The 9,735-nt window shown below is 39.1% G+C and overlaps 1 protein-coding gene across 3 annotated transcripts in view; it reads left to right on the forward strand.

The window, feature by feature from the left end:
• Positions 1-9,716, forward strand: part of AMPH (amphiphysin) — a 129,995-nt gene extending 120,279 nt beyond the window's left edge. For all 3 annotated transcript variants that reach the window (XM_066992213.1, XM_066992211.1, XM_066992212.1), the window contains 4 exons: positions 1,671-1,820; positions 3,746-4,012; positions 5,799-5,900; positions 8,719-9,716. In XM_066992213.1, coding sequence (XP_066848314.1) covers positions 1,671-1,820; positions 3,746-4,012; positions 5,799-5,900; positions 8,719-8,826 — 627 coding nt within the window. In that variant the 3' untranslated portion in view covers positions 8,827-9,716. The remainder of the gene's footprint in view (positions 1-1,670; positions 1,821-3,745; positions 4,013-5,798; positions 5,901-8,718) is intronic.
• The last annotated feature ends 19 nt before the right edge of the window (positions 9,717-9,735 follow it).

Consider the following 9,735-nt stretch of genomic DNA (forward strand, 5'->3'; position numbering starts at 1 on the left):
AATCCAATAAATAAAAAAGAAGCATTGATCCTAATCACAACAGACAGCAAGATCGATTTCTGCAGCATGCTGTTAGAAGTGCATGGTATAAAATCAATCTGACATGCACTCTGTTCTCCCTGTTACATACTAGTCTCTTCCAGGGCTTTTACATCGATCATTTATTTGAATATCTTCCTGGGTCAAGACTGCTAAAATTGGCAATACTATGAGAGACAGGCTTGCAGACCTTACAAGTCACAGGAGAAGATGTCAATGTTTGCCCCTGTCTTTTGATGTTACTTCTGTTTATGACAGAGCATCCTTCACCAGCAGACTTCTTAGTTCAAGCTAAAAGCTTCTCTGGTAATTTTTACAAAACACAGTAGTATTTTCTGCCTTCAAGGACTCCAGAAGAATTTATCACATTAATTAATAGCAATCAATAGGAGTGGTGCTCAATATTAGGTATTGCTAAAAAAACAATGTCTGAAGAATGCCCATGAACAATTGCAGGCAGTTCAAGTTCAGTTCAGTTATCTGAATTAGTCTCATCCATGAAGGGAAGATCAAGCTGAAGAAACAAGGAGCAGCAGACTGTAACTGAAGATTGGAGACATTTCTGCTAAATGTAGCTTGACATAGGTACCTAGAAAACAGTTTTTCTTCAGTGTTAAAAATTCCATACTGAAGTTAATTGGATTAACAGAATGTGTTTCATAACTTACCTTCACCCTCCAACCTCTAGAATGAATCCAGTGTAAATATACTTCCAATATATTACTGTTAACATATGCCAGTATATACCAATACAAATGTTAGGTTGATACACAAATTATCGCAATAGTATCTGCTGGATGATGGATTTAACATTGATCTATAGGAAGGTACTTTTCTATCTGCCTTTCAACAACTGGAACAAAACACATTCACTTTTCAGCATGGACTGATGACAAATGATTCAGTCATATGCAACCTGCTTGGGCCTTTATTCATGTTTGGTTTTGTTTTATACTGACCTATATACAGATATGTACAGTTATTTTTTCTCATATCTGATGACATCTGAAGATTTCTGAACTTTATCCATATCCATATATTTGCTTCTGCTGATGTAGCCCAATTTGCAAGTCTCTATTAGAAAGGAGTCTGTAATTAAGGCAATGTTCTTGAAGCCAGCCCAGATCTAGAGGTAGGTGATAGCAGCTGGAGAAGACTTGTAGCCTGTTCCTAAGAACACACTTTTCTTACAGAATGTAGCTTGGAAGCAATTAAGCTTTGAGATTGCAGTCACATAACTGTTTCAGAGGATAATGGAAGGAGAGCATTTTATTTGCGTATCTTATCAGAAAGAAGAACCAGTGAAAAATACAAGAGTCTTGACAAACTTTTACTAAGCTAATAGCACCTGTGGACTCTGCTATATGTTCACGGTGAGGTTTCATAAATGTCTCTCTCCCACTTGTTAATCAGCCTCACTGTACATACAAGCTTACCCTTAAGCTCCCTGCACAACACATCAGGCACAGGATGGCAGCCTCCCATGCTGATCTCCCCCATACATCAGGAGAAACCCCATGAAACCAAAGCCATGGGTTGGCAATGCCCAAGGAGGTCACAGAGCAGGGGATAGCTCCAGCTGATATCCACAACTTGTGTCCTGAAAGGTTTCTCCTTCCTGTTATTCACAGGTGGTAACTGCAGTGGAGGGGACAGCGGCAGCAGAAGACAGTCTGACAGTGGCAGCAGTAGCTGGTGACGGTGCTGCTATCACTGAGAAGGAGGCTGTTGCTGAAGGTGAAGAACCTCAGGGAAAAGAAAAGGAGGCTGATGCATCTCAGGTAACTCATGCTGCTACATGGGAGAGTGTTAGAGGAATTGGCCCAGATCCAGCAACCCGACACAGGCAAGGCTGCTGCAGCTCTGTACCTCCAGGTCCAACGAGTAGTGAGGCTGAGCATGTATTCCCCAACAGTACACACAGACAGAGCACACATATACACCACAAACATACATGTGTACGCAGCCAGCCACAGAAATCACAGACATGCACGGACTACAAATACGAACAGAACTGGCAGCCTCATCCTGCTCCCCTCACCAGCTGAGCAGGGTGGAGGCCTACCAGCGAGAAGATGTATATATTCTCATATACATGCGGCATTTGTATCCCACTCTCACCACTTGCTTCTACCTGGGTGTTCAATCTCTCAAGGCAGCAGCTCTGCTCCAGTTGCTGGTACACACCTTTGTACATGGACGTACACACACACGTATCCACAGACGGAGTTGGCCAGGACTCCTCTGGGCACCAGTAACCAACCAGTCACTGACACAGGGGCAGTGACCCCAATATGTACATATACATGGATATTAGAGAGCCTTCACCTTGGAGAAGAGTTAGCATGGGATTTAATGAGAAGATACAACAGACCACACTCAACAGGTACAGAGCACAGCCAGACACACATTCAAACCATCCACTATTTACATGCATTATCCCTTTGTTGTCCCACACTAACTCCTCCCCAGATCACCTAGATCCACCCCTTTCCCTGCTTTTGGTTTCTCCCCTAAACATACCATAGGAAGTCTTGTGCAATAATATGTTCCCCATATTCTTGTCACACCCGGATACTCAGGCTGAGGCTGCTATCGCACAGGTCCCTTTTGAGTCCTTAATTTGTGCTCCCACCTGTCTTTTTGCCCCTGTACTCCTCTGGGAGATGGGCCCTCAGTGGGCTGACAGCTCCTGTGATGGGCCTGAAAGCAGTCTGAGCAGTGTATTATTTGGGTTTCCTGCTACTGATTCTGTGCTCCACTGTGGGCATGCAGATAAGCTTTATCACGTAGCCTAACAGTGTTCAGGGCTTTCTCTGGAAAAACAGAGAAAGTTACAGATTTTTTTGTTATTTTTTTTGTCTCCCAGTTTCAGGTCCAATCAGTAGCATTATTTTGCTTTTGGTAAATCAAGGTGGTCAAAATATGTAGCTGCATCTGGCTTGGTGTTTGTTCTTCTTTGATCTCTGAGGAGCTGGGGAACAGCTACTAGAGCAGGCCCTGCAGCTGGACAGACAATTGCCACCTTCTGTCATCTCACGTTGTATTTCTGCTGTACACCAGAGAAAGATGATCTCACAGAAGAGTAGTGCTTTTCAGCTTGGATGTTCCAAAAAAGTTTCATTAAATGCCTTTTGTCCTAAGCTGCATTATTGGTCAGATGCTAGCTTTCTCAGCTTCCCATTATATTGCTGTAAAGCAGAAGAAATCCCCTCAGTCCATCAAAGTAAAAGGTCATGTTTCCCTCTTTCACCACCCTTATATCACTATTTTCCTGCTGTTTTGAATTTCAAAAAAAAACCATAGGACAGTGACTCATGGAAATGGTGGCATTATCCAAGCACACCCAAAGAACAGGCACGAGGAGAAAGTTCTGGTAATTTCAACGCACATTGAAAATGAAACCCAAACTACCTGCAGAGTATTTTTATTATTTACCACAACAATTTATGGTAATACAGCAAGTAGACTTAGGAGAAATAAGGGGAGATGGTGAAAATTAAAGAGAAGAGATATACTCCTTTGTATTTCTGCACAAGTGCGGTTTTCTGTCTTTATGTAAGAATCCACTCTACAGTGAAGAAAGAAATCCCCATATTTGCTCTCTGCAATAGGTAAACAACTGTGTTTTCCAACTTGAAATAAAGTAATAAATACTCTTCTGTTGCCTTTTGTTGTTTTTTTTTCTTTGTTTGTTTTTCCCTAGGAAAAGGTCAGCAGCATCCCTTCAGTAGTAATAGAGCCAGCATCAAACAATGAAGGAGAGGGAGAAGAACACGAAGTCATCATGAATGAGTCCAAAGACGCTTCAGCAGAGCTAGACACTCAGGGTGCTGACAGTTCTCCCAGTGAAACTTCCCAAGTTGGAAGTGAGCAGAAACCCACTGAAGAAATACAGGCTGCGCCCTCCCAAGATCAGCATGTTTCATCAGAAGATGCAGCTTCTGCCATGCCACCTGGCTTTCTCTTTAAGGTCAGCTTGTTCATTCTTCTTTCAGACATCCCTTCAGATCTAGCTTCTGTGTCTGAACATGCAAACATTGTGATATTTTTCTGAGGCCAAAAGATGCTTAGTTTCACAGCCACGTGTACGCACATACACACACACACACACACAACTTTTTGGTTGTGTTGTCTCGGTATGAGAAATTTGAGAAAATATATTTTCTGCACACTTGTTTTTGGGTATTTCATTATGTAGCTGTAGGATGTGCAGGAGTACTCCTTTCATCTCACCAAATTGCTACTGACAGTGAATATACTGAGTAAAAGTCCATTGCCACAGATTTAGTCAGCAATATTGTATGATCATATGTTAACAATATCAGAAAAGGCTTTTTTTTTTTTTCCTGCCTGAAAATCTATAATAGAAGTTCTGGCTCTGTTGAAATCTATGGGACTTCTAAAATTCATTGTAATGAAGCTGAAGGGTCATTTTATGACTGTAATAATATTATACTTATAAACTGTTAGGGTAATCAAACAGAAAAGTTTAATGAGGCATGAGAGAAATTCTCTCCTTAGCTGGCAAGACCCACAGGGTTTCCTGGTTCACAAGGTTCTTTGATAATTCTTCTCACTTCAGCATCACTGAGCAGGAGGAAAGCTCCTTGAGGATGGATGAACTTGACATGCTTCCTATTATCTTTGCATACTTCAGAGTAATTAGTCCCATAGCACTACAGCAGTATGCTATTCTTTCTGATCTATTCTCATTGCTCTGTGTTTTCAGGAAACTTTGAGAATAGCGTTAAGGTTAGGGTGACCAGTATTGTGCAGTTTTGACTCAGACATGCTGACATAGTTCATCTTTTGTTTTTCATCACCCTCTCTTGGGTCAGACATAAATAAGGAGAAGCAGAATATATGCCTGCCATCTGGTTCTTGATGCCGTTTCCTTTCATTATTTGCAGAGCTGCTATGGAACTGGCTGTGCCTTAGAGAAAACTAGGGTAGCATCTCTCTTAAGGAGGTACTATAGAACTATTTAGTTAAAAGGGTCTGTTCACAACAGCGTAATGACCCCACCAATGTATTAATAATCGCCCCTTTGAAAGACAGATATTTTTGGCATTCCCATCTGCCAGTTAATGGGAGTTCTTTCCAGGACAAACATATGCTAGGGTTCCCATTACTTGCCTCTTTAATTGTCTATTGAAATTGGTGCCACACCTCTCACTCCAGTTTTCATAGACGTTTACAGCAAGAATAATATCTAGTGGCCAGAACAAGTGAGGGGCTGAAATAACAGTTCCTGGGAGTCTTTTCCAAGCTCATTAGCAAAATCCTGCCATCTTTCTCTCAGACATAGTAATGATAGTGGGGAATGTTCCTTACACAGAAGTTCCTTACACAGAAGGTGTAAGGTCATAGGACTTTTCCAAGAGGCAGTACTTGTGGGGTTTTGCAGTATCATCTGTCCCTGAGATATACTATGACCTTGGGAAAGGATGTCATGTATCTCTCAGGAAGATTTACCTAAGCTATACCTCTTTCTGAAATTATGAATAGGAACTGTAATGTGAAATGATGTTAACATTAACAATACCTATCATACCTATCTATGGCCTTGTTTCTGTAAAGAATGGGGAGTTAAAAAAAATAATAATTATTATTTATTTATTGGGGGGTTATTAGTTATTTAGTTATTGGGGAGTTAAAAGAATAAATAAATGAAAGAGTGCATTAATCTTTCCTTTTTTTTTTTTCCACTATCTCCATTTTGATCATGTCTATATGTTTGGTATTATTTTCTTTAGGTTGAAGTTCTACATGATTTTGAAGCAGCTAACAGTGATGAACTCAATTTAAAACGAGGAGATATTGTACTAGTAATTCCTTCTGAGACCACAGCTGATCAGGTAAAAACATGATTATTTCACTTGTTTACGTTTTTCTTTGTTTCTTTTTTTTTCTCACATATTATAGTTGATAGGAAATGTTAATTCAAAATGTCACTGCTGTTAAAAAACATGAATATTCTAATTTTGTTTTTGTACTTATTTTCATTTGAGACTAAACAGTATAGGCGGCTATGGCTAAAGTTCCAGATAAAGAACAAGATCCAACCACAACATATTTTTTCTAGAGCTTTTTTATGCTACTTTGTAGTGAATTTTATACAGGCATACATGCACACATAGACTTAAAACAGAAGGTGACTTATGAATTGTGCATTGTGTTGCTGTCATCTTGTCTAAATGTTGAAGCAGAACTGGTTAGGTGATCCCCATGTGTTCAGACCTTTTACATGGGGTTTTGGAGAAATAATACACATTTGCCCAAAGACTGGCCACTGAGACTACTACAACTGTGCTGTCCTTCAGCCAAGTTACATGGAGGTGCTCCTCTGTGTGCTCTGTACCTCCAAAGCTAATTCCACCCTCTGGAAACCTCACACAGAAGTGTTCTTGAACTGCACTGGTGATCACCTTGTCTTTGATAAAAGAACCCAACGGTTTAATTTCAATTAAGTAATTACATTTTGTTTTAACTATGCATTTCCAGTGAATTTTTAAACAATTTCATTCCACATGTTGAACTGAAATGCAGTGAATTGTTTTTTGACTACTGCTTTAAAAGAAGACCATCCACTTAGTACCAGCCACTTCATGGGCATCTGCTTGTGCCAGAAGTGTCAGTGAAAAGTCTCCCATTGAATTGGGGACTGGGAGGTGGGGTACTGGATCCTGCTCAGTGAGGTAGCTAAGAGCTCTGCTCTGAATGAAGAACATTTCTTAAAATAGGTCTAAAAACTAACTCCACAAGCACATATTTGGAGAGCTGGGGAATGTATTTGAAATTGGTTTGATGCCTGATGCTGTGAAAAGGTACGTAATAACCAGTGCTCAGGTTCTCAGCTGAGCTTTCTTCTAATACAAGAGACAAATAATTGTTTTGTTTTAGTTTGTTTTAATTTCTGACTAAAAGATAAAGATTTTTTCTTTCAGTAGGGCACTCTGTTCTTCTATAGGGATAGATTCTGTTATCCTTACACAAATTATGCTGCACAGTACCACATGGGCAGTTCAACTGATTTCATTATCAGTATTTGCAGAATAAAACACTGCTGTAAGAATATCAGAATCTTCTTCTTTATCTTCAGACGTTTTCTCTTGGAATGTTTTGTATTAATTATGCGTAATCTTCACTTAGTGAATCCATGAAGTATCTTTTTCTCTTGTGGTGTGCATCCAAGTCCCATTAGCATTAATTAGAGTAAATTGTGTGCAGTGATGGAGAAAATAAACCCTCATGTATTCATGTTTCTGAGACCATTCTGTTCCTATCTTTATTACCTAGTGCATATTTGCCCTTCATGTTTAACATCACCATAAAACTCAATATTTTTGTCTTTTACCAAATACTTTGTTGATTTGTATGTAGTATTTTTATCTTACTTTTTCTCTTATAAAATTGACCTATCTAAAACCATAATTCTTATATAGCTGGTGACATCAGCCTATGTTCCCTGCTCAAAACTAACCAGTCTCACCCAATGGCTTCAATTTTTCCATTATTATTGAGTTGAAATTATTATCCATTAAAACTGTGCAGTCCTTAGTAGAATGTACTCTGGCCATGCTAGAAAAATGTAGTTTCTCTCTGTCAGATAATCTACGTGCTTCAAAAACATGTCCCCATTTACTCCATCTCCTTGTGTACTTTCTGTACATTAATAATATGGCAGCATTATAAATTTCCTGTTAATCATCACTTTGCTCTGGCTCCTGTTCTTAAAAGGAACAAAGCATGGAGTCAGTGAGATGAAAATAGGTTGATCACTTCAAAAAATATTGAATGGGTTTTATTCCAGGTAAAACTGATAACACGTAAGACAACCCAGCACCCTCCAATAAGAAATCTCTCTTTAAATTGATGATGATTTGGGTTGCAGTTTTGCATGTCAAGTTCTGGTTTAGGCTGACATTTCCAGGAATTTTTGGAAAAGTAGTTGAGTATCTGAGTAGTTGAGTTGACTCTGAGTTTCTAGGGACAGTAATAGCAGAAGATACAAGAATTGTTATTTCCTCTGACTGCCAATACATGAATGACACAAAAGAACCCTCAAGAAAAAAGAAAGTCAAATTAAAAACTTCATTTTTCCCCTTATCTGTCTTATTATATTATGATTCTAGCCCACTGTTATGCTCTTATTGTGCAAGTATGCCAATATTGTTGTGGGAACTTTAAAAAATCTCAATATGCGTTTGCCCAAATGCTGATCTGTTTTAATACTGAATGACTCAGAAGGCTGATTATTCAACTTCGAGTTCATCTAAAGCTTAGATGGGCTAAAGGCCATACAGTATGCTCACAATTTGCCCAGAGAAGTGGTTGAGTCACCATCCCTGGAGGTCTTTAAGAGACGTTTAGATGTTAAACTTAGAGATATGGTTTAGTGGAGGACTTGTTAGTGTTAGGTCAGAGGTTGGACTAGGTGATCTTGGAGGTCTCTTCCAACCTAGACGATTCTGTGATTCTGTGATTCCATCACTCAGTCTTACATAACACTGGTCTGGCATAATCAAGAAAACAATCTGTGCAAAATCAGAGGCTGCTATTTAACCAAACCACAGTATCTTTTAGCCATGTGACTCTAAAACCTCTTCAGGTCTGAAGCATGTAAAAAGGAAGTGGGGAGACCTGAAGTTTAAGACTCTGTCTTTTTTCTTACAGGAGGCTGGCTGGTTGACAGGCATTAAGGAATCCGAGTGGCTTCAGTACAGGGATGCAAATAGTTACAAAGGACTTTTCCCAGAGAACTTCACACGCCATCTGGAGTAGTTCTTCTCTCAGGCACACGAATGTGGCATGAAGCTCAGTCAGTAGGTTTTTAAACTCTTTGAAACACAGGAGCCCACTTTTTTGTAGTTTAAGCTGTTAATGGTTTACAGACTGGTGCCAGACAAAGCTTGTGGAAACATATCAAAATGAGCATGAGTGCAAACAGTTAAGCTAGCAATTTCTGAAGCAGTATGTGGAAAAAAAAAATCAAATAAAAAAGAAATGTCCTTATTTGTTCACATGTACGTGGCAGCAGGTTTGCTTGTGCTTTGTCAGAGCTATGGTGATCCTGTATTTGGTCCTTTCCCATGAAATCTGAAATTAGCCTCCTCAATACCAAAACCTTAACTTCTCTGCACTAAGTGTATTGTATTGATTTGCACTGCAGAAGTTTTAATTAGTAATCCTGTAGTAATGAGGTCAAACTATTATAAGTTTCATGTGTTTAAAAAAGATAATTAACTGCTGCAATGTTTTTCAGTGTTATTTTTGGACATGCATAATATATATATACACACAAGAAGTCGTGTATATATAAGTGCATATGGATATATATGCATTTTCACAATGTCATCATAGTTCTTTGACTGTGTAGTGTCATCAGTACATGCATTGCTCTTTCACTGTCTGGCATTACAGGAAACAGTTTTGTTTGAAAGCAAAACTAGCTGCTCCATTGCCAAAACATTATACAGTATCTGTGTTTGTAATGTGAAATTTTCATTCTGAGATGATGAATAACATCATGTTCAAAGCTGCTAAACCTTTGAGAAGGCATGGCTCAGTCTCCTCTTCCAGCTGCAGTAGTTACGATGAGGTAATCTGGAGGGGGGGCTGTTATGATGCTAATCTATACTTTGTTATTTAATTGGCTGAATAAGAAAATAAAATCACAACAGAACTAATCTA

Source organism: Anser cygnoides, chromosome 2 (genome assembly GCF_040182565.1).
Source record: "Anser cygnoides isolate HZ-2024a breed goose chromosome 2, Taihu_goose_T2T_genome, whole genome shotgun sequence".
Classification (NCBI taxonomy): Eukaryota; Metazoa; Chordata; class Aves; order Anseriformes; family Anatidae; genus Anser; species Anser cygnoides.